The sequence below is a fragment of the Prionailurus bengalensis genome, chromosome C1 (assembly GCF_016509475.1).
Source record: "Prionailurus bengalensis isolate Pbe53 chromosome C1, Fcat_Pben_1.1_paternal_pri, whole genome shotgun sequence".
NCBI classification, from domain to species: domain Eukaryota; kingdom Metazoa; phylum Chordata; class Mammalia; order Carnivora; family Felidae; genus Prionailurus; species Prionailurus bengalensis.
The window spans coordinates 83536278-83560707 of NC_057345.1; the positions used below are offsets into that span (position 1 = coordinate 83536278).

At 33.2% G+C, this 24430-nt stretch overlaps 1 protein-coding gene across 1 annotated transcript in view; it reads right to left on the bottom strand.

The window, feature by feature from the left end:
• The window catches only part of DPYD (dihydropyrimidine dehydrogenase), an 862317-nt gene that overhangs the window by 627313 nt on the left and 210574 nt on the right, over positions 1-24430 (bottom strand). The window contains 1 exon segment of the mRNA XM_043575643.1: positions 3052-3213. Coding sequence (XP_043431578.1) covers positions 3052-3213 — 162 coding nt within the window.

The window sequence follows — 24430 nt, forward strand, 5'->3', positions numbered from 1 at the left end:
TACACACTGTGTGACTTTTCACTTATGACATCCTTGAAAGCTTGTCCTGCTATAATGAAGAAACAATGAGTCCTCAAAGAAAGATGTAGATGAATTCAAGTTAATCTTCTCCATCAACTAAGGATTTTCTTCCGTTGTAAAGATCATACCACACAATGGTAAGATAAGCCTAATACAATTTTGAATTTGGTAAGAAAAGAAATTAAGTCCAATAATTTATTGCAACAACTCACAACAAACTGTTTCTATTTTCTCATTCCCAAGAGCCCTTGATTAGAATTGACTTGTCAGAAAGTAGAGAAGGAGTAACCTTGATTTATTACTAAAAGCAAAGTGAGACTTAAGCTGGAAAGATATTATGTGAAAGGTCCAAAAAGGAAAGAATATGTTGTGTTGAAATTGACAAAACCAGATAGGAAAGTCATTAACTAACAATCTAGTGTTGAAGGCATTTAATTTGGCCTTCTAGCTAATGGACCACAAGGATTATACAATCTTACTGTAACCTTGATGTAAGTTGGTCATTTAAATGATACATGGAAAATGATCTGGTAGCTGACTCCAAACGGAAGACACCAGAAAGCATAAAGTATCCCAGAGAATCAGTTGTTTTCAAAGGATTCATAAAAGGGAAAGCTAGGACTCAAACTTGTGTGATGGTGAAAAATACTTTCATTTTATTTCCTTATAAATTAGTATCCAAATAACACACCTGCTTCTATTCTAAAAGTCTATAAAATTTAATTTTAAAGAATATTATTCAGTGTCAGGGTTTTGAAAATTCCCCAACCTCTATTACTAAAAAAATCACAAAATAATACTGACATATTATTTCAAGCTATAAGGATTCAAGAGAGTTTCAGGAAAAAGAGTCAGGCAAAATAGCCTTTTTATAATGGGGTGTCCAGCCACATTACAAAGTAAAGTTAATGAATAAATTTTACTTTCAGATCCTCTTATTTATATAACTTTCAGTCAGAGTATTTTAATAGCCTTCTGGGATTATAATTAATTTGACATATGGTTTTACGAAGTTTAATTTATGTAGTCATTGTTGAATAACAATATTATTTATGGTATAAAACACACTTTAGCTGTGTATCACATTAAAAATGTTGCATTCTTATACACTAATAATGAAGCAACAGAAAGACAAATAAAGAAACTGATCCCATTCACAATTGCACCAAGAAGCATAAAATACCTAGGAATAAACCTAACCAAAGATGTAACAGATCTGTAGGCTGAAAACTACAGAAAGCTTATGATGAAAATTGAAGAAGATATAAATAAATGGAAAAACATTCTGTGCTCATGGATTGGAAGAATAAATATTGTTAAAATGTCAATACTACCCAAAGCTACCTACACATTCAATGCAATCCCAATCAAAATTGCACCAGCATTCTTCTCGAAGCTAGAACAAGCAATCCTAAAATTCGTATGGAACCAAAAAAGACCCCAAATAGCCAAAGTAATTTCGAAGAAGAAGAACAAAGCAGGAGGCATCACAATCTCAGACTGTAGCTTCTACTACAAAGCTGTAATCATCAACACAGGATGGTATTGGCACAAAAACAGACACATAGACCAATGGAATAGAATAGAAACCCCAGAACTAGACCCACAAACGTATGGCCAACTAATCTTTGACAAAGCAGCAAAGAATATCCAATGGATAAAAGACAGTCTCTTTAACAAATGGTGCTGGGAGAACTGGACAGCAACATGCAGAAGGGTGACACTAGACCACTTTCTTACACCATTCACAAAAACAAACTCCAAATGGATAAAGGACCTGAATGTGAGACAGGAAACCATCAAAACCCTAGAGGAGAAAGCAGGGAAAACTCTCTCTGACCTCAGCTGCAGCAATTTCTTACTTGACACATCCCCGAAGGCAAGGAAATTAAAAGCAAAAATGAACTATTGGGACCTCATGAAGATAAAAACCTTCTGCACTGCAAAGGAAACAATCAACAAAACTAAAAGGCAACCAACGGAATGAGAAAAGATATTTGCAAATGACATATCGGACAAAGGGCTAGTATCCAAAATCTATAAAGAACTCACCAAACTCCACACTGGAAAAACAAATAATCCAGTGAAGAAATGGGCAGAAAACATGAATAGATACTTCTCTAAAGAAGACATCCGGATGGCCAACAGGCACACGAAAAGATGCTCAATGTCACTCCTCATCAGGGAAATACAAATCAAAACCACACTCCGATATCACTTCACGCCAGTCAGAGTGGCCAAAATGAACAAATCAGAAGACTATAGATGCTGGAGAGGATGTGGAGAAACGGGAACCCTCTTGCACTGTTGGTGGGAATGCAAACTGGTGCAGCCACTCTGGAAAACAGTGTGGAGGTTCCTCAGAAAATTAGAAATAGACCTACCCTATGACCCAGCAATAGCACTGCTAAAAATTGACCCAAGGGATACAGGAGTGCTGATGCATAGGGGCACTTGTAGCCCAATGTTTATAGCAGCACTCTCAACAATAGCCAAATTATGGAAAGAGCCTAAATGTCCATCAACTGATGAATGGATAAAGAAATTATGGTTTATATATACAATGGAGTACTATGTGGCAATGAGAAAGAATGAAATATGGCCTTTTGTAGTAATGTGGATGGAACTGGAGAGTGTTACGCTAAGTGAAATAAGTCATACAGAGAAAGACAGATACCATATGTTTTCACTCTTATGTGGATCCTGAGAAACTTAACAGAAGACCATGGAGGAGGGGAAGGAACAAAAAATGTTAGAGAGGGAGGGAGCCAAACTATAAGAGACTCTTGAAAACTGAGAACAAACTGAGGGTTGATGGGGAGTGGGAGGGAGGGGTGGGTGGGTGATGGGTATTGAGGAGGGCACCTGTTGGGATGAGCACTGGGTGTTGTATGGAAACCAATTTGACAATAAATTTCATATTAAAACAAATTATTGGATATCAATAAAGCACCAAGGATTAAAGTTATGTTAAGATTTCTGTGCTTTAGGGGTGGGTGAAAAGAAAAACAATATGTACAGCATACATACCTCAGTGGCAAACTGCTGCAATCCACCAATATTAATTGGTCCCTCTTCAGTGGCATATAAATTGCATCCACCCACACAAAGATCAGAGGTTGGACATACCATTCCACAGGTCAGACCAAGTGGGTTGTCAGAAAAAATCATCTTAGCAGCTCCATAATAGTTCTACAAAAATAAAATAAAATAAAATTTAATTATTTAACAGTGCACATTTAACACCTTGGAAATATGACCTAATTTTTATTAGGTAATTGAAGTGAAGATTAAAACATATATAAGATACAGAGGTTCCAATACTCTGTACCATGAAGAAATATCAGGTAATCACTAGTAGAGTACCTAACATATGGGAGCATTCAATATATGGTGTATTAATAAATGCAAAATTAATCAATTTTTGAAAACTGAAATTTAAATTATAAATTTTCTGTAGGGATACCTAAGGTGGTCCAGTCAGTTAAGCACTGGACTCTTGATTTTGGTTCAGGTCATGATCTCACAACTCGTGAGGTCGCACCCTGTGGGGCATGTGGGGAGCTCTAATATTTCAGAGTCTGCTTGCAATTCTCTTCCCATCTCTCTGCCACCCCCCATCTGTCTCTTCCCTCACTCCTCAAAATAAATAAATAACCATTTTTTAAAAATAAATAAATGTTCTGTAAATAGTTTTCTTTCACAAGGCACCTAGTCCTACTCTGACAAGAATTATTCTTTTCATGTTTAACAAAGGTAAGTTTGGTAGATTGTTTGAACAAACTTAAAGCCTAAATCTTAAAACTTTAAAAAACAAAGAAACAAAAAGCTTATCCTCAATTTAACTAAATTAAAAGCATCTAAGCCCTCTTTCACTCTTTCATCTGGCTTGTCCAGAGAGACTCTGTGTTATGACTCTCTATATTGATTATCATCCTTTAATTACATACTATTAACCAAAGATGCAGATAAAACTCATTATACAGGCACTCCTGGACCAGACCTTGACATGGCCATCTCTCATTACTCCCTTCCACACATTTGACTATTACAGAATAACTTAGAACCCTATTCATTTTATCAAGAGTTTTTAGAACACAACTTTTCATAAATTGTACAACTATATCATTATTTACTAAGAATGAATAATTGAATATTTTGGAAGTATTTTTTTCTCTAATCAAAAGTAAGAATTGGACCTGACCAGTATTCCTCAAAATTGTCAAGTACGTCAAAAATAAGGATAATTTGGGGGCACCAGGGTGGCTCAGTTGGTTGAGCTTCTGACTTTGGCTCAGGTCATTATCTCAAGGTGAGTTCGAGCCCCACATCCGGCTCTGTGCTGACAGCTCAGAGCCTGGAGCCTGCTTCAGACTCTGTCTCCCTCTCTCTCTGTCCTTCCCCCCGTTCATGCTCTGTCTCTGTCTCTAAAATAAATAAACATTAAAAAATTAAAAAAATAAGGATAATTTTAAGAAAATATAAAACTCAAGATAACCCTAAGGAAACATGACAACTAATTGTCGTATGTATGTATTCTGGACAGGGCCCTGGATCCCTCCCAAAAAGGCACTAGGTAAAAACTAAGGAAATCCAAAAAAAGCATAGACTTTAGATAGCAATAACATATAAATAATGTTTCATTAATTGTAAGAAATGTGCTATCCTAATATCAGATATTAATAATCGAGAAAATAATAGGCAGGTCCATATGGGAATTCTCTGTACTATCTATCTTCACAACTTTTCTGTAAATATAAAACTTCTGTAAAAATATGGTTTAAAAGAAGATATGGTATAATGCATTTAACTACATGGAGCTAATGTGTTTATTTCTCCTTTTGCTTTATTTAAAATATTTTTGAAAGTCTTGGAAAACACACACATCGCTTCCATGTCCAACCTTCGTCATAATATAAATTCCTAGAGGCTATAAAATACTGATGATAATAAACAACAAGAATAACCTTAACTATTTCTTGACTCCTCAGTACATTACCAGCAAGTTGCCAGGCCTTTATTTAATCTTTATCATCAATCATCTTATATAAGGTGTCCAACACTCAATCAAAAATTTCTAAGCATGAGATGAGACAGGATTAAATACCTGATAATCAGTGTAAAAATAAATCAATCAAGCAGACCCACACATCTGATACAGAAGCTGGAGTTTGAAGAAAAAGACTTTAAAATAATCTTGATGAAAAATTCAGACAAAGAATAGACAAACAAAATAGAAGAAACAAGTAAAAATATAACCAGAATACTGTGATCTATTTAAAAAGAATCAAACTGACATTCCATAACTAAATAAAACATTTAAAAATAGGTCTTAATGCATGGTTTTAATAGTGTTCATGGCAGTTTAACAGTATTTGTCTTATTCAATGTGTCTCCTTAGCAACCAACAGCAATGTCTAACACATAAGAAGTGTTCTTCAATACACTTTTTCTGAATACATAATAAGAATGTGTAATAAAATTCAAATTATAAATAAGGAAACTGAGGTAGGAAGGGTAAATAATATGCCAAAGGATCATAGATCATATAAATTGACAGAGGCAGGATTCAAAGTCATATATTTGGCCACATATTCCTAAGGACCAAGACATACTCTAATACTAAAGAATTCTGGTGATTACCTAATAGATTATAAAATTTTGTTGCAGTATTATTTTTCAGATATAGTATGCATCTTTATGTAAAACACAAAAAGCTGTTTTCAGTATAAATTGAAGGGCATGTAGCTAGCTCACTAATTATGCTTTATAATTTATTAGATGACTTTTAAAAATATTTCCCTTAGTTTTTATGTTTCCATCAATTCAGTGAAAAGTTGTTATAAGGTGAGAGTCTTTTTGTCTTAAGAGATTAACCTGTTTCTTCCTCCAATTTGGTCGTATTTAACACTGTCTTTGTGAAAGCCTTTGCTGGTGTCACTGATAGAGGCTAATAGTAAAACACTATCCCAACAAAGTATAATTTTCAAAAGTTAACACAGGATACCCTTACACATTCAGAAGGTACATGTCTCAAAAATTTTACTTCACTCAATAAATAAGGAATCATTAAGATGGTAAAGGTGATTCAAAGAGCATTTGAGGCTGACAGGGCCTAAATGCTAAACTCACAAAATATTTAACAATTCATACCAATTCTTCACAAATGGTTCCGAAATATATACATGGAATATATCTCAGGAACGCAGGGTTGGTTTATCACTTTCCAAATCGATTAATATAATACACTGCATCAATAGAATAAAGGACAAAAATCACACAATCATCTCCAAAAATGCAGAAAAAGCATTTGACAAAATCCAACATTCCTCATGATAAAAACTCACAACAGACCTTAAAGAGAAAGCCACTAATTCACTTTAGAGGTGAATAAAGGATATCTATTTAAACACCATAGCTAACATCTCTCTTTATGCTGAAAACTGAAAGCTTTCTTCTTAGGATTAGGAACAATACAAGGATGTGCTTCTATCCAGCACAGGAACAGAGGTTTTATCAAACAATTTGGCAAGTAAAGGAAGTAAAAGCTATTCAGATTGGAGAGTAAGAAGTAAAACTATTTCTACTTGTAGATGAAGTGATCACGTAAATAGAAAATCCTAAATTCCACTAAAGAATTATTAGCAATGTGATGCTTAATTTTGTGTCAATCTGACTTTGTTATGGGATTCCCACATTAAACATTAATTTGGGGTGAAGGCATTCCATATGAGATTAGGATTTCCACATAAACACTGTGAAGGCATTTCCATATGAGATTAGGATTTATATTGGTAAACTCTGTAAACTGCTCTCCCTAATTGTCACTCAACTGAGTGGACATGAACAAACCCATTGAAGACCTGAATAGCACAAAAAAGGTGAGAGCAAGAATATGTATATGTTCATTTTGTTTCCAAGGAGAACCCTGACCAATACAGTACTAATAGTGACTATAACCAGTTTATAGGGCATAAGATCAATACACAACAATCAACTGTATTTCTTTTTTTTTTTAATTTTTTTTCAATGTTTATTTATTTTTGGGACAGAGAGAGACAGAGCATGAACGGGGGAGGGGCAGAGAGAGAGGGAGACACAGAATTTGAAACAGGCTCCATGCTCTGAGCCATCAGCCCAGAGCCTGACGTGGGGCTCGAACTCATGGACCGCGAGATCGTGACCTGGCTGAAGTCGGACGCTTAACTGACTGTGCCACCCAGGCGCCCCTCAACTGTATTTCTACACAAAACGTATAAAACAATAAAAATGAAATCAAGAAAATAATTCTATTTAATAAGAGAATCAAAATACAAATTAGACTTTATTTGCCAAAAATGTGTGAAACATATGTTCTGAAAATAGAACAATGATGAAAGAAACTAAAGAAAACCTAAATAAATTGAAAGACAGCCATGACCCACGATTATGAGTTAGAAGACTTATTACTAGGATAACGATACTCTTCAAATTGACCTACAGCTTAGAGCAATCTTGTCAAAATCCTAGCAGATTTCTTTGCAAAAATTGGCATATTGACCTCAAATTTGTATGAAAATCCAAAGGAACCAGAATAGGCAAAACAGCCCTGTAAAATAAGAACACACATGGAAGGATTGCATTTCCTGATTTTCAAAATTTATTATGAAGCTATGGTAAAGAAGATATTGTGGCATTGGCATAATAATACACATACAAACCAATAGAACAGAATTGACAGTCTAGATAGAGCCTTAATATTTATGTACAGCTGATTTTTTTGATAAGGGTTCCAAGACAATTCCATAGAGAAAGAATATTCTCCTCAAAAAATGATGTGATAACTGAATATCAATATGCAAAAGGATGAAGTTGATCTCTAGTCCACCATACATAAAAATTAACTAATAATAGATTATAGATCTAGATGTTAGAGATGAATCTATAAAACTCTTAGAAGACAATATAGGAATAAATCTTTAAGACTTTGGATTAGGCCATTGTTTTTAGATATGACAATAAAAGCACAAGCAACAAAAGAAAAACAGATAAATTGAATTTCATCAGAATTTACAACTTCTATACTACCAAGAACACCATCAAGAAAGTTAAAAGGCAACCCACAGAAGAGGAAAAAATCATATATGATAAGAAATTTTCATCTAGAATATATAAAGAACATTTATAACTCACTAATAAAAAGATATTCAATTAAAAAATGAACAAGGGTTTAAAAAAGAACAATGGTTTAGTATAAACAATTCTCCAAAAATATACAAATGTCCAATAAGCATAAATGTTGCTAAACATCACTGGCTTTAAGAGAAATGCTTGTCAAAATAATGAGATACCACTTAGTACCTACTTGGATGGCTACAGTCAAAAAGACATACAATAAAAAATGTTGACATGGATGTGGAGAAATTGCAACAATCATACAATGTTGTCAGGATTGAAAAATGGTGTCTCTGCTTTGAAAAATAGTTTGGCAGTTCCTCGCAAGATTAAAAATAGAGTTACCATATGATTCAGCAATTCCATTCTTTGGTGTACACTCAAGAAAATTTATAACATCTGTCCATATAAAATTTCATACATTAATGTTCAAAGTAGTGTTATTCCTAATACCTAAAATATGGAAGCAACCTAAATGCCCATGATTGATGAAGGGCTAAAAAATGTGATATATCCATATAATCAGATATTATTTAGAAATAAAAAGAATGAAGTGATGATATATTCTAAAATATAGCTGAACCTTGAAAACATTATGCTAAGTTAAAGATGCCATTCACAAAAGATCACAAATTATGTTTTCATTTGGACATTTTCATTGGAAATGTCCAGAATAGGCAAAACTAAAGAAACAGAAGGCAGACTGGTAGATGCCTAGGGCTAGGGATCTGAGAAAAAATGTAAAATATCTACTGGGATATTTGGGATTATAAAAATATGCTCAATTTGACTGGGATTACAGTTACATTCCTGAACATATACTCACTATCATTGAATAATAGTACACTTTACATTGGCAAATTGTATGAGATATGAATTTATCTCAATAAAGTGTTACATTTTTAAAAGTACACTTACATGACTGGAAATTATATAGGGGATTTAATAAAGAAATAAATCTGATTTATAATTTTAAATTATAAGTAAATAATTTAAATTACAAATAAAAATTATAAATAAAATTGCTAGATTAGATACAAAACCAGGCGGTATCCTGGAGAGCAATAAAACATAACTCTTAGAATTATCTTTTATACTGAACAGAAAAAAATTTGCATTCCTACTCCACACAAATCTAAAAGTTAAGATGTTTGAACTTTTATTTAAACTTTATTTATTTTTTTAAGCAATCTCTACATCCAATGGAGGGTTCAAACTCATGACCCTGAGATCAAGAGTCACACACTGCTCTGACTGACCCAGCCAGGCACCCCTTAGATTTTTTATTATTCTTAATTTTAATTCCAGTATAGTTAACAGTGTTATGTCAGTTTCAGGCATACAATTTAGTGATTCAACAATTTAAGATATTACTCAATGCTCATCAAGATAAGTGTACTCTTAATCACCTTCACGTATTTCACCAATGCTCCCCCCCACCTCCCCTCTGATAGACATCTGTTTATTCTCTATAGTTAGACTCTATTTTTTGTTTTTTCTGGTTTTTTTTCTTTGTTCACTTGTTTACTTTCTTAAATTACACATACAAGTGTAATCATATAGCATTTGTCTTTCTCTAACTGGCTTAATTCACTTAGCATTATACTCTCTAGATCCATCCATTGTAAATGGCAAGATTTCACTATTTTTTATGGTTGAATAACATTCCATTGTGTGTGCGTGCGTGTGTGTGTGTGTGTGTGTGTACATACCAAATGTTCATCTGTCGATGGACAATTGGGCTGTTTATAAAGCTGCAATAGGGGTGCCTGGGTGGTTCAGTCGGTTAAGCATCTGACTTTGGCTCAGGTCATGATCACGGTTTGTGGGTTTGAGCCCCACGTCAGGCTCTGTGCTGACAGCTCAGAGCCTAGAGCCTGCTTGGGATTCTGTGTCTCCCTCTCTCTCTGCTCCTCTCCCACTCATGCTCTCTCTCTCAAAAATAAATAAACATTAAAAAAATTTTTAAAGCTGCAATAAATATAGGGGTACATATATCCCTTCGAATTAGTGTTTCAGTGTTCTTTGGATAAATACCCAGAAGTGTGATTACTGGATCAAATGATAGTTCTTTTTTTTTAACAGTGTAAGATGATTCCCCTTTTCCCACATCCTTGCCAATACCTGTTGTTTCTTGTGTTGTTAATTTTAGCCATTCTGACAGGTGTGAGGGGGCATCTCACCGTAGTTTTGATTTGTATTTTCCTGATGATGAGTGATGCTGAGAATCTTTTCATGTGTCTGTTAGCCATCTGTATGTCTTCTTTGGAAAAATATCTACTCATGTCTTCTGCCCATTTTTTTAATTTATTAATTTTTGGGGTGTTGAGTTTGATAAGCTCTTTAATGGCTGACTGTCTAAAAAAATCCTATTGCATAATTAGAAGTGTCCTAGTAATATAAAAACACTATCATGAGAAAAAAATGTCAATTGTATATTACTTTTAAGGATATTGGAGGGGAGGACACAGAAAGAACAGAACCTAATTAAATGACTAAGGATCCTCCACAACAATACTGATTATCTTATGATCCTCAAATTGAATTTTAAGACTGCATGTAAAACAATGATCCAAGAAGAAAAAAAGATATGTTTGAAAAAATACAACAAATAAAACACTTAAAATTACACTTAAGGCTCATGATTTGCTATAGTTGTCAAAGCACGAGGCTTGATCTATCACAGCATATCACTGACAATAAAACTGTCTAGTATTTCTTCAACCAACTCATGATTCCAAGTACAGTTCTTATATCAAAATAAAACTGTAGGAGATTATGACATTTAAAAAATACTAAGAATCATTGAATATTTCTTAAATAATAGGCACAATGGGATTTGAAAAAAGAAAAGGGAAACAAAGAAAAGGGGAGCATAAGCTCCATGACATCGAGATGTTTTCGTAGCAGAGTGAAAAGTCACTTCAGGATGAGGTTTAGAATCTGCTTTAAGTGGGTGGCAATCAAAGTGATTCTGAAGTGACAAGACTAAGAGATGAGAGGGCGTGGCATACAAGTTATGCTGGACTGACATGAGTGACTAATTTTAAAAGTTCAGAATATGTCTTGGCATAATGACTTGGACAATTGGCTAGAGTTGTTCATTGACTCATGTGAAATGATTAGAAGATATATTTTGGATGTATTTGGACCAAATTGTGGAAGATTTTGATGTCCAATCTAAGGGTTTAGTATTTCATTGAGGCTTTTTAATAGAAGGGGGCTGGCATTAAAAGAATAATTGGGAAGATATTGTATAGATGCTGTGAAAACTCTCAGAAAGGCAGTGGAAAAATAGAGAAAGTGAAGAAGAAAACATAACACCTAAACAAACAAAAAAACAAACAAAAAACCCAAATGCACTGGCATGTATCACCGAATACACAAACATGGTTTTGAAAACAGGCTGAGCCAACATCAAGCAATGATTCAGAAGTCACCTTTGCACTCTACCTCTTACAAATAACTTTGAAGAAATGGTAGAGAACTCTGCAGTGTAGGAAGCTGGGTACTCTGAGTCAAAGACATTCAGAAACCTGTTAGAAAGGGAACACCTCCTCAATTCTTCCCATCAAGAACACAAGATCAATAACAATTTTTTTCTCTCATAGTAAGTGGGAAGATTTCTTCAGTTCTCTTTCTAAACAAGAGGTTTGACTCCTATTCTGTGAGCTCTTAAACCTTTCTAAAAGCAAAGGCTGTAAGATTTAAATTTAGAAGGGTACTTTAAAGATACCCCAGCAGTCTCCTTCTAGAAAATACACAATCACTTCAACTGTTTTCTTCATGTTGTTCGATCATTCACAAGCATTTTACTCTTCAATTGTGTGAAGAAAAATGTACGGGGTTATGTTAGGAGGTATAAAAACTAAATATCTGATCTTTTGTGCACAGATTTGTTTTATGTATAAAGCATGAGGACTTTTACTCCTTGTTTAAGCAAAAGTCTAAAACACAAATGATGTTTGACATGTTTGTTGCTTTTATATCAACACAAAAGTATAGGCATTGAATGTTCTCTAGTCCATTAACTTACACATATTTTGCAGGTGTTGAATTTTCTATTACTCATTGGAGTTTTTAAAGCTTGTTCAAAGATACAACATGTGCCATTTTCATGTGAGTTAATTTTAAGACAAGTTAAGTTTTATTCTTTGCTTTTTATTTTAAAGTTATAGCTTGAAATTGCATTAGCATCATCTTTCTACAATTTAATGGTTTAAAGTCATTATCAAGAAACATGAGAAACTCACAAGCCAGCTATCGTCTCATATGTTATAACAAATTTAACCAATAGTCCTATCATATTTGGGCCTTTATATCATCACAACATTATCAAAACAGCTGGTGGATTTATTTTAAAGTGTTCTTGCTTTTTCCAATGAGAATTTTCACAGATGGAAGCACCCTTCCAAGATAAACTCCAATCTGTTGTATTTAAAAACTACTTGGGAACTTCAATAAGTTTGCATGTGTGAGAAGGGTGAATTAACATTACTTATACTTCTAGATTGAGCTGTCTAATAGCAAGTGTGCTAATGTACATTAATTTAATACAAAATGTCCCTAATAGCACATACAGAAAGTACAGGCACAGGGAACACTGTCAAGTTGTCACCATCTCTCAGTAAACAACCCATGGGTATTCACACATTTGGCAAAGGAGAGTGGGAACCTGTCATTAGCAGAACACACAAAAACTCCTGCCCTCACAGTATTCACCCTCTTCTGGAGACAAATAGGTTTGTGGACAGAATAGGTTTGGTGGTTTTACTCTGAAAACCCTCTCTTCATATTTCAGGCATACTAAATTTTAGGAAAGTTTTTCACAATATGATTAGACTTTAGAAATATGAATTAACTTTAGTCCTATGCAAACTGAATGTGTAAGGAAAGAATTAGTCTTGTAGAAAAGAAAATTTTTTATCTGACCTTGAGATGCTAAACTAGGAAATACATGTGAATGTGCACACAGGTGCACATGCAGGCTTTGAAGCCATGCACTTCTGGATTTAAATCCTGCTTATATCCTACTGGGGTGGGTGGGGGGGAATGTAGCATCTCTTAACCTCAGTTTCATCCCTTGAAAAATGCAGATCAAAATTCCTTCTTAATTAATCATGTATACACTTTTTTTTTAATTCGACACATCACATGCCTAGTGTATTATGTAACATAGATCTAGCAAAAAGGTTTCCTTAAAAAGTTAATCCTAAGGGTTTAAGATTTTAAAGTTTATTAAAGAAAATTCATGTTAGGAAGTAGAAGAAGAAAGACAACAGGAAAGAAGTAAAAACTATACAAAGAAAAACTATAATCAACATATTAAGCCATAAAAAGAAATGGTATGGACACATGTAGACAGAGGGAGGATTCTTTATATACCTTATAGAAATTGTAAAAATATCACCTCTACTTCTATTTTCTGGATCGTATCCACTCTTAACTGTTTAACTGACTTGAAAAGCTATTAACTTTCCCCATGAGTTAGTTAAGAAAACTGAGTGTATATGTGTACAAGTATTCCATTTATGAATCATCAAGTGTTTACTGAACATCTACTACATGACACTATTGGTAATCACTAGATATTCATAAAGAATCAGTATTTGTGCCTCTAGACTATTCCCATGAAATTAAATAAATTTTTTCATCTATACCAAAAATCTACCCTTTTCATACTTTCTATCATTGCTCAAATGATAATTCCTTTAAAAAGCTTTATTAATATTTCAGCCATTTTCCAATTAGAAGCATAAGGCCAGAATGTTCTTTGAACTACACCCTTTTGATCATTGTATTTGTTAATATACATTTATAGTAGTTGTATATTTTTTCTGACATGTATCTTTTATTATATTTTTAAAATTTTCTTGAGGTCAAAGATGATCTCTAATCTATATTCCTTGCCTATAAGCAGGTAGTGGAATATAAGACTAGAAACTCAATTGATTACTGTTTATATTTTATATAAGAAATAAACATTTCTATAAAATTAAAAAAATAAAGTGCTTCACTTGGAGTTAGCAATTTTTTTTTAATTTTTTTTTTTCAACGTTTATTTATTTATTTTTGGGACAGAGAGAGACAGAGCATGAACGGGGGAGGGGCAGAGAGAGAGAGGGAGACACAGAATCGGAAACAGGCTCCAGGTTCTGAGCCATCAGCCCAGAGCCTGACGCGGGGCTCGAACTCACGGACCGCGAGATCGTGATCTGGCTGAAGTCGGACACTTAACCGACTGCGCCACTCAGGCGCCCCTGGAGTTAGCAATTTAAACTGCATAAGGTGAATATCTGCTATAGAAATTTAAAAGCCCACTTTATCCATAGAAAATAATAAAATGTGCAATAGATTTTGTAAAAATTTATAGAGGTATTTTTTTCTTTCCAATAGGTTATTAATAAATATTAAAATAATAGGATGCAAGATTATTTTATTTAGTTGAATGCTATAGTTTGTGTATAATAATAGATCATAATTCAGATATAATTTCTTCAAGAAGATAGGATACTTTCTATATCTAAACTTAAATTCAAATATAGAAATATTTGTTAAGAGTTAATGACCATTAAAACTTAAAAAAAAGGCAAGTAGAAATCTACACATATCATTTATATAGATCATTTAACTTGCAAGCAAATGAAAATGTTTTAATATGAGAAATTACTGAAGGTGAAATAAAATTAATATTGATAGAACATCCAATACGTATATAGTACTCCTCTATAATCTGTGGAGGATACATTCTAAGACCTGCAGTGGATGCCTGAAATCATGGATAGTACTGAACCCTATATATGATTTGTTTTTTCCCATACATACATACTTATAATAAAGTTTAGTTTATAAATTAGGCACAGTAAGAGATTAAAAATAATAAAATAGAACAATTATAGCAATATACTGCAAAAAAGTTATGTTAATGTGATCTCTCTCTCAAACTATTTTATTGTATTATACTCACCCTTCTCTTCTGATAACGTGAGATGATAAAGTGTCTGTATGTTGAGATGAAGTGAGTAATACAGGCATTGTGATGTAGCATTAGGCTACTATCGACCCTCTGATGATTTATCAAGAGGAACATATGCTTCCCAACACTGGTTGACCATGGATAACTAAAACCATGGAAAGTGAAGCTGATGACAAGGGGTGGGGGACTACTATATAATATAAAATATTTTTCTTTAATTTTATATTCTAACATCTCACTGAGATGAATTTTCCTTAAAACCCAACTAGACTGTATATATTTTCAAAGATAATGAGAATTATGGCTTAAATATGATTCTTTTTACTTGGACAGTTATAAATATACACACATTGTATTCTAAAAGGGCACTGGATGTCTAGGAGTTTGAAGTAGAAATTTAAGTATCTGGTTGTATTATTTCACTTCATAGATCTTCCTCTTCTGAAAGATGTTATACTATCAACAAAGTTACAACATACATGTTACTGGCTACTCAGAAAATATAATTGAGAATTACTCCATCTCAATTTAAAATATAAGTGACTACTACTTGGCAACAGAGAGAAAAACTGTGGAGGTTTTTGTTGTTCTTTTTTGTTTGTTTGTTTAAAAAAATAGTTATTTGGGGGCACCTGGGTGGCTCAGTCGGTTGAGCATCCAACTTCAGCTCAGGTCATGATCTCATGGTTCATGAGTTCGAGCCCCGCATCGGGCTCTGTGCTGACAGCTCAGAGCCTGGAGCCTGCTTTGGATTCTGTGTCTCCCTCTATCTCTCTGCCCCTCCCCCGTTCATGCTCTGTCTCTGTCTCTCCTCAAAAATAAATAAAAATTCAAAAAAATTTAAAAATAGTTATTTTAAAAAACAAAAAAGATTCAAGTCAATCAAACTGCTTGCAAAGTTTAAATAAATTTACAAGCATACCTTGCAGACATCGCAGTTTCTGTTCCAACCTACCGCAATAAAGCGAATACCTCACAATAAAGCGAATCAAATGAATTTTCTGGTTTCCCAGTGCATATAAGATAATGCCTACAGTATATACTGTAGTCTATTAAATATGCAATAGTATTATATCTAAAACAACAATTCACATACCTTAATGTAAAAAAAAAAAACTTCATTGGTAATAAATGTTAACCATTACTCCAGTAATAACTGATCACAGACCACCATAACAAATATAATAATTTAAAGGTTTGAAATATTGTAAGAATTACAAAATACGACAGAGACACAAAGTGAGCAAATGCTGTTGGAAAATGGTGCCAACAGACTTGTTCAGTGCAGCGTTCTCACAAAATTTCAATTTGTAAAAAAGCACATTATCTGCGAAGCACAATAAAGTCAAGTGCCATAAAAGAAAGTGTGACTGTATATTCTGAGTAACAATAATATGCAATAGGAAAATTATAAATTGAAGGTGGGAGAGCACAAATTATCTCACCTTAAATAATCTTATCCAAAATAAGATTTAAAACAAATTCAGTGACTGTTGTAGAACATTATATGTATAATTACTAATAAAGACAAAATTTCATTATTCACGATATTAGAAATAGACTATAACACTCCTATCTTCATCTTTCCAAGAAAAATAAAGTCAGATTATTTTGTGAGAGTTTGCGCTTCATTGACAAGAATATGAGATCCCTTAATTGACAGGGTACTGCAGTGTCTACCATACTGTATTATTATATTGTGGCTCATAAAACCTGCTGCCAGTCACTATTTGTACAGTGGGTACAAATAAATTTACCAGAAAAGTCTCTACTCCATTAATTTAAACCCACTAAGACTTTCAAAGTTAAAACTAGTTTTGATTATAATAATTTACTTATATTTTTCAATTTACCAGTTTTCTGAAAACTAAAACCAAATTTCTTTAAGATGAAGTCTACAGTGTTACATTTTACCCACCATTCAAGATGTTAATAGCACCTACTAAACTGTCATGATAGAAATATGTTGCTTATATGTATATATAAATATAATATCCTCTATATTTTATACCCTATATTTTACATTTATATTTTATACAGTTTATTTTTAATTTTTATTTTATTTACTTTTTGTTTCAATTTTTTATTTAAATTCTAGTTAACATATAGTGTAATATTAGTTTCAGGAGTAGAATTTAGTGATTCATCACTTTCATATAATATCTAGTATTCATCACAAGTGCCCTCCTTAATGCCCATCACCCATTTAGCCCATCCCCCCGCCCACCTCTCCTCCAGCAACCCACAGTTTGTTGTCCACAATTAAGAGTCTGTTTTATGGTTTGCCTCTTTTCTTTCCCCTACGTTCATCTGTTTCATTTCTTAAGTTCCACATGAGTGAAATGATATGGTATTTGTTTTTCTCTGATTTATTTCGCTTAGCATAATATACTCTAGCTCCATCCACATTGTTGCAAATGGCAAAATGTCACTCTTTTTTACGGCTGAATAATATTCCCCTGTATATATACACCACACCTTCTTTCTCCATTCATCAATCAATGGACATTTGGGCTCTTTCCATAAGAATCTGAGTGCATCACTTTGCATTCTCACCAACAGTGTAAGAGGGTTCTCCTTTCTCTGCATCTTCACCAACTTCTGTTGTATTCTGTGTTGTTAATTTTACCCATTCTGACAGGTGTGAGGTATATCTCATTGTAGGTTGTGATTTGTATTTCCCTAATGATGACTGATACTAAACACCTTTCCATGTGTCTGTGAGCCATTTGTATGTCTTCTTTGGAAAAATGTCTATTCATGTTTTCTGCCCATTTTGTAACTGGATTATTGGTTTTTTGGATAGTGAGTTGGTAAGTTCTTCACAGATTCTGTATACTATCTATCAGATATGTCATTTGCAAATATATTTTATATTTTAATAATGACTAATAACAAACACACTTTATTTATATAGTGTAGTGTGATGCAGACCTAAAACACACTGGTGAAAAAATAAGGAAAATTCAGTTATTCTATCAAGTAGTCATGGGATCTGGGATAAGTCACTTAGCCTTGCTTGGTTTCAGATTTCTTTTCTATACAATGAGATAGCAAGACAGATTAAAATTCCATTTGTCTAGATTCTGTTACATTGATTTTGATCTATTACTATTAAAATTATTCTAACTAGTATCTTATGCGTTCACACAGATTTTCCATAGTCCTAATTATACTACAGAAAAAAGTTGTGATGCCAGTTTAATTTACATATACATACATAAGACTGGATATCACTGTTCTATTTTTAAAATAATTGAAGTTTTTAAAAATATTTACTGAGGCTTATGTTTAAATGTGTCCCATATATAACATACAACCGCAAACAATGTGGTATTACTTGTTTCATATAAAATTGGCTTAAGTTGTATAATGGAAATCTTTTCTCATTTAGTTATAGTGACATAACTTTTACATTTTATATCACTTACATTTTGTAACAGATTGACTTGACTAACAGTGCTTTGAGTTACAGAAGGTTTTTCAGAAATAAATGTTCATCTTTTGAAATAAATATGAAGAAAAGGAGTTACTATTACACACTGTATTAGCTGTGATTAAAAGTAAAACTGTAACCTTTTAAAGGTCCAAAGACAGATATTACAAAACAGAAACAAGACAGATTTTGCATAAGCATTAATGATTCAATAGACAATGTAATATCCATTTATCTTTTTCAGTACAAGAAAGAAGACGGGACATTTTGAAAATAATATTCCAGTCTTTTAACACAAGTAAATTCAGTGTCCTATCATTTGCCGGATTCAATATTGGGAAGTTATATATTAAAATTAAAGACTGAATTCTGGAATACACAGTTAATGTTATATCAACAGATAAATGAATGAGGCAAAATGGGCATACATTTGCATTAATAATTCTAAATTAATGTTTTATTATACTCTGAACACAATGTTCAATAATTATTTTTAGAGCCTTTTTATTTTATAAAATTAGTTTTATATGCAGAAAAGAGTTAGGATATTCTGAAAATAAATATAATATCAGGAAAATGGCTTTAGTTAATGATAAGGTGTATAACTCATTATAGTAAATAAAATACCTTGGTCCTGTCAAAGATAGATTGCTAAGACAAATAGAAGGTTTGAAAATATACCTAAATAAATATGGAATTAAATATATGATAAATTTGGCATTTTAGGACATTGGGAGAATATATTATTTAAGAAATTTGGAATTATTACTTATTTAGAGGGAAAAAAATTTTGGATCTTTTTCTGTTTACACTAAAATAAAAACTTAGAATAGGGCTTATCACATTTTACTCTGTATCCTCTCAGCTTTATTATATTTTATTTTACTAGTGAATTTTATTATTTTTTTAAGAGAGGGAGAGAGAGAGGGAATGGAGGAGGGACACTGGGAGAGGGAGAGAATCTTAGGCAGGCTCCATGCTCAGCACTTGACATAGGGCTTGACCTCTTAACCATGAGATCATGGCCTCAGCCAAAATCAAGAGTCAGACACTTAACTGAGCCACCGAGGTGCCCCTACTTTATTATTTTTATTTAAAAATATACATATTCATTGTAAAATAACATGGAGGTTTGTAAAAAAAAAAGTTAATAACTTCTCTTCACCTCTCCTTCAACCTCAATCAACTCAGGAAACTAGTTTAAATTATATCTGTCTATGCCATGTTTTGTTTATAACTGGGTTTTATTTCTAAACACAATATTCTGTTATCCATATTAATATGCAACTTACTTTTTTTCACTTAATAGAGATACCCTTCTATGTCAATAAATATAATAACATATTTTAAGAATAGCCTCATAACATTCCATAATATGAATATAAAATATAGTAAATAATATATAATATGTAATAAATAATATAGAGTTAGCAATTTTTATAATGATGGGCACTATATCATCTCAAGTTTTTGCTACTTCGGATGATGCTACAATTTCTATAAAATAGAGTGTACATATGCCATTATATGGTGGTACCTTCATTTCGCTAGGAAGAGCACATAATACAGCATTGTTAGCACAATGGTATATATATTTATAATTTGGGGCACCTGGGTGGCTCAGTCGGTTAAGTGTCCGACTTCAGCTCAGGTCACGATCTCGCGGTCAGCGAGTTCGAGCCCCGCGTCGGGCTCTGGGCTGATGGCTCAGAGCCTGGAGCCTGCTTTGGATTCTGTGTCTCCCTCTCTCTCTGCCCCTCCCCTGTTCATGCTGTGTCTCTCTCTGTCTCAAAAATAAATAAACGTTAAAAAAAATTTTTTAAAAAAAGAAACATATTTCTACTGCATGAGGTTTCTTGTTTCCCTTCAGCTAAATAGCATAGGAGGTTATTAAACTTTTTTTTTTTTTTAATTTAGAGCGAGACATAGAGTGTATACATGTGAGCAGGGGAGAGAGACAAAAGGAGAGAGAGAATCCCAAGCAGGCTCCATGCTCAGCACAGATCCCAAAGCAGGGCTCTATCTCATGACCCAGGGATCATGACCTGAGCTGAAATTAAGAGTTCGTCACTTGGAGCTCCTGGGTAGCTCAGTTGGTTAAGTATCTGACTTTGGCTCAGGTCATGATCTCACAGTTCATGGGTTCGAGCCCTGTGTCAGGCTCTGTGCTGACAGCCCAGAGCCTGGAGTCTGCTTCAGATTCTGTGTGTTCCTCTCTCTCTGCCCCTCCCCTACTCACACTCTGTCTCTGTCTCTCAAAAATGAATAAACAATAGGAAAAAAAAAAAGTCACTCAAGTGACTGAGCCACCCAGGTGCCCAGAGGTTATTAAACTTTTTAACTTCAATAATCTGATGAGAGAAAGTGGTGTCTCATCCTTTGATTTATATATTTCTGGCTAATTTAGAAGCAAGACATCTCTAATACGGCTATTAATCATTTGCACTACCTCTTTGTAATGTTTACGACCTTCTGCCCATGTGTATACTGGGTTAGGCTATTATTCTCATTTAAATACCAAGGAAATTTTTGATAACAGAGAAGTTAATACATGGTACAAAAAAAGAAAACTCACTTGGTCTCAAGTTTGGTTAATTTTTATTTTAAAATGTGCATAGTAAAATTTGTTCTCACATAATTTATGACTTCCAAATTATTTTTAAAACATTTTAATATTTAAAAGTTAGTCCATTTAAAGTTTATGTTACATGGATTAATGAAGGGTTTTAAAAGTAAATTCAAAATTGTGCTGAACTATTTTTCAAAGAACCCATCATTTTCCACTGAATTGAAATACATTCTTCATTACACATTATCTTCTCATATTTACTTGGTTCTCTTTACAGACTTTCATCTGCCTCAGAAATGTATTCCTGTACCAACACTGCATGGTGATTTTAGAAGATGTATAGTTAGTTTCAAGATTTGATGTGGCAAATCTTTTTGTCTTATTTTTCCAAAGGTTTCTTTCTTCCTATAGCTTCCCAATTACTATTTAAGTATTTGTTAATAAAAATCTGTGTTCCAATAGCTCTAGACTACCCATTAGGTCTTAAATTATTGTACTTTTCCACCTGTATTGAGAAATAGTTATTTGTTATAAGATTAGATTTAAAAAGTTAGAATTATAGGTAAAATATTTTTAAAAAGTCACCATGAATGTACTCATGATCTGTCATGTCCAAGGACTGAAAATGACAAGGCAATAAGACAGAAAAATAAGTGGAATCATCTTAAAGGCATTTGCTGAACGAGGTGAACACTGGATCCCATTTCCAGGTCCTCTGAGAACATAGCAAATATAAATCCCTGGTAAAGAAAATGTATTCATTGCGATCCTCACAGAATTCCCACAGATAAAGCTTCAAAGAAAATCAGCAAAGTAAAAAAAAAAAATAAACATATGAAGAAACAAAGCATGATGAGTGGAACCAGCAGAACTACAAACAGTATAATCAGACTGATAGAAACATTAGTGGAACTCCCAGAGTATGAAAAATGAGTATTTTTATATATTTAAAGAAATGACAGGCTTAGAAAATGATTTAAAAGCTAGCATAGTTTTTAAAAATGCAAAATAAAGAGGATAAGTTAACCGTCATGGAGAACAGAGTAAGAAGGTTTAACATGTATCTAATAAGAGTTCCATAAGGAAATGATGGTCAAAGAGAAAATCCCCCAAATGAAGAAAGTCATCAATGCATAGATTCAAGAACACCAGGGCAAACCAGGCAGGATAAATAAAAAGAAATCCAACTTAGATAAATCACTGTTTAGTTGAACAATGAAAATAAAAAGATCTTTAAAGCACCAAATGAGCAATAATTAAGGTTCAAAGACAGATATTACAAAAGACATGTAATATCAAATGAGAAATAATTAAGTTTCTATTAATTTTTCAATAGCATCAGTGCAAGCAAAAGTAAACTACTTTCCAATGGAAATTCCAATATGTAAAATAAAAAGATTAGAAAAAGAAAAAAATGAAGAAAATTAGGAAAAATGTGAATAAAGCTAATCAAACATTGACTAATAAAGCATTAACAATACTATGTCTTGGAGTTGTAAAAGGATAAAATTGATATACAGAAAACATTGTTTTATGACTTAGGGACAAGCTTATTTGAAGTATAGTACTTTGTGCTGGAAGACCCACTCAGATGAGTACCCTAAATGATACAGACCCATGCCATAAAGTAGTCGTAAAAATTTGAATATATTCAGTCCTAGAAAAACACATTTTTCACATTATTCAAATATTGGCATCTTAACTGTAAAGGAAATGGACACATGAATTCAGAACTATTTATTTCAACCAAATGGCAAATCCAACTCTGCAGGATAATGGCTTGCTTACTCTCTAGAGCATAACAGAGTTTTTAAAAGCTGTGTTCTCTTGAGTGTCATTTTATGGCAGCAGGCAGGTAAGTTTCTGACAGTCCTCTTAGAATGAACAGAGGTGCTCACAGTTATCATCTAGCAAAACAAGCGAGGGAACTAACCTTGGGTACTGAAGGAAACCTTATCTCTACCTTTTTATTTTACACATCTAAAATATTCATATTTTCAAACACTATTGCATATTAAGTTATGGACTTCCTAATATTTTTTCATCTCCTTATTTCTCTGTCATAATAGTGGGAGAAAGCCTAATGGTCTTACATAATAAGTTATGTGTTTGGACATTAGTTTCTAGGACCTAGGAAGCCACTACTGTTTTTTTTTTTTGAACAAGTGAGTAATATAATTAGAGCTATGCTTTTAGAAGATTATTCTGGAAGTGATCAACATTTTACTTGATAAAGGTATTAAACCACTTAGCCACTGCAATTGAAAAGCAAACTTAAAAGGAGGATGAAGTAAATCTACTGACTGAACTTCTGTTTTGTAACACTTGCATCAGGCACATGCATGTGTGTATATATGTGAGTATACACACACACACATACACACACATATATCAGTATTTTAAATTAAAATATTGTTGTCAATAGCATTTATCAAATGAATTCTGCTGGTTAAATTTTGTTGCTCCTCTGACTTCTAGTTACTTTCAGTAGAGTTCTATGATAAAGAAGAGATTTTTATTTTACATTGATTCATTAGTCAGCTTTTCTGTAATATGTGTTATTAAATTTTTTTTATCTAGGTATAAAAGCCACACAAATCTGGGCACACAGACTCCATAAAATATGCAAAGAGGTGGAAAAATCAATGCTTTACAATTGTATTGAACATTTTGAAAAGAGATAGTACCTCTATTGTTTAAAATAAAGCATTATGAAACAAAAGAACATTTTTAAAAACAGTCATTCTTTTTCATTACATTTATAGATTGGCCTCATGCATTCTGATATAAAGTGCTGTTTGTTTTTTTTTCCAAAGGGAAGCTATCAAGAAATATAACCCAGTATTCACAGTTTGATGACTCTGAAACGTGTACTTCCGATTGAGAGATACAATTGAGAACAACAGCCTGCATGAATGAAACAGAGAAAAACTGACTGAGGAGGTACAATGGAATTGACTGTACCTTTGAAAACTAGAGCTGTAATCCAGTTTGTAAGAAAATAAAGAATGGAAGTATTGGCCTAAACTCCACTGAATCACAGAAACCTAACACAATACAATACAAGTGACATCCTTTTCTCAAACAGGCACAAGGCTCATTGAGTCTGGCGATTCAATTACCCTCTCAACCTGGAAAGAACCCCCCTCCTGAGTTGAGGTCCACTGGCAGAGCAGTGTGGGACAGCCTACATTGTACACAGCTGGTAAATACCTAAAAAGCTGAAGGCTTTAAAGAACAAAAATATCTGACCTTTTATGATTACTACAGTGAT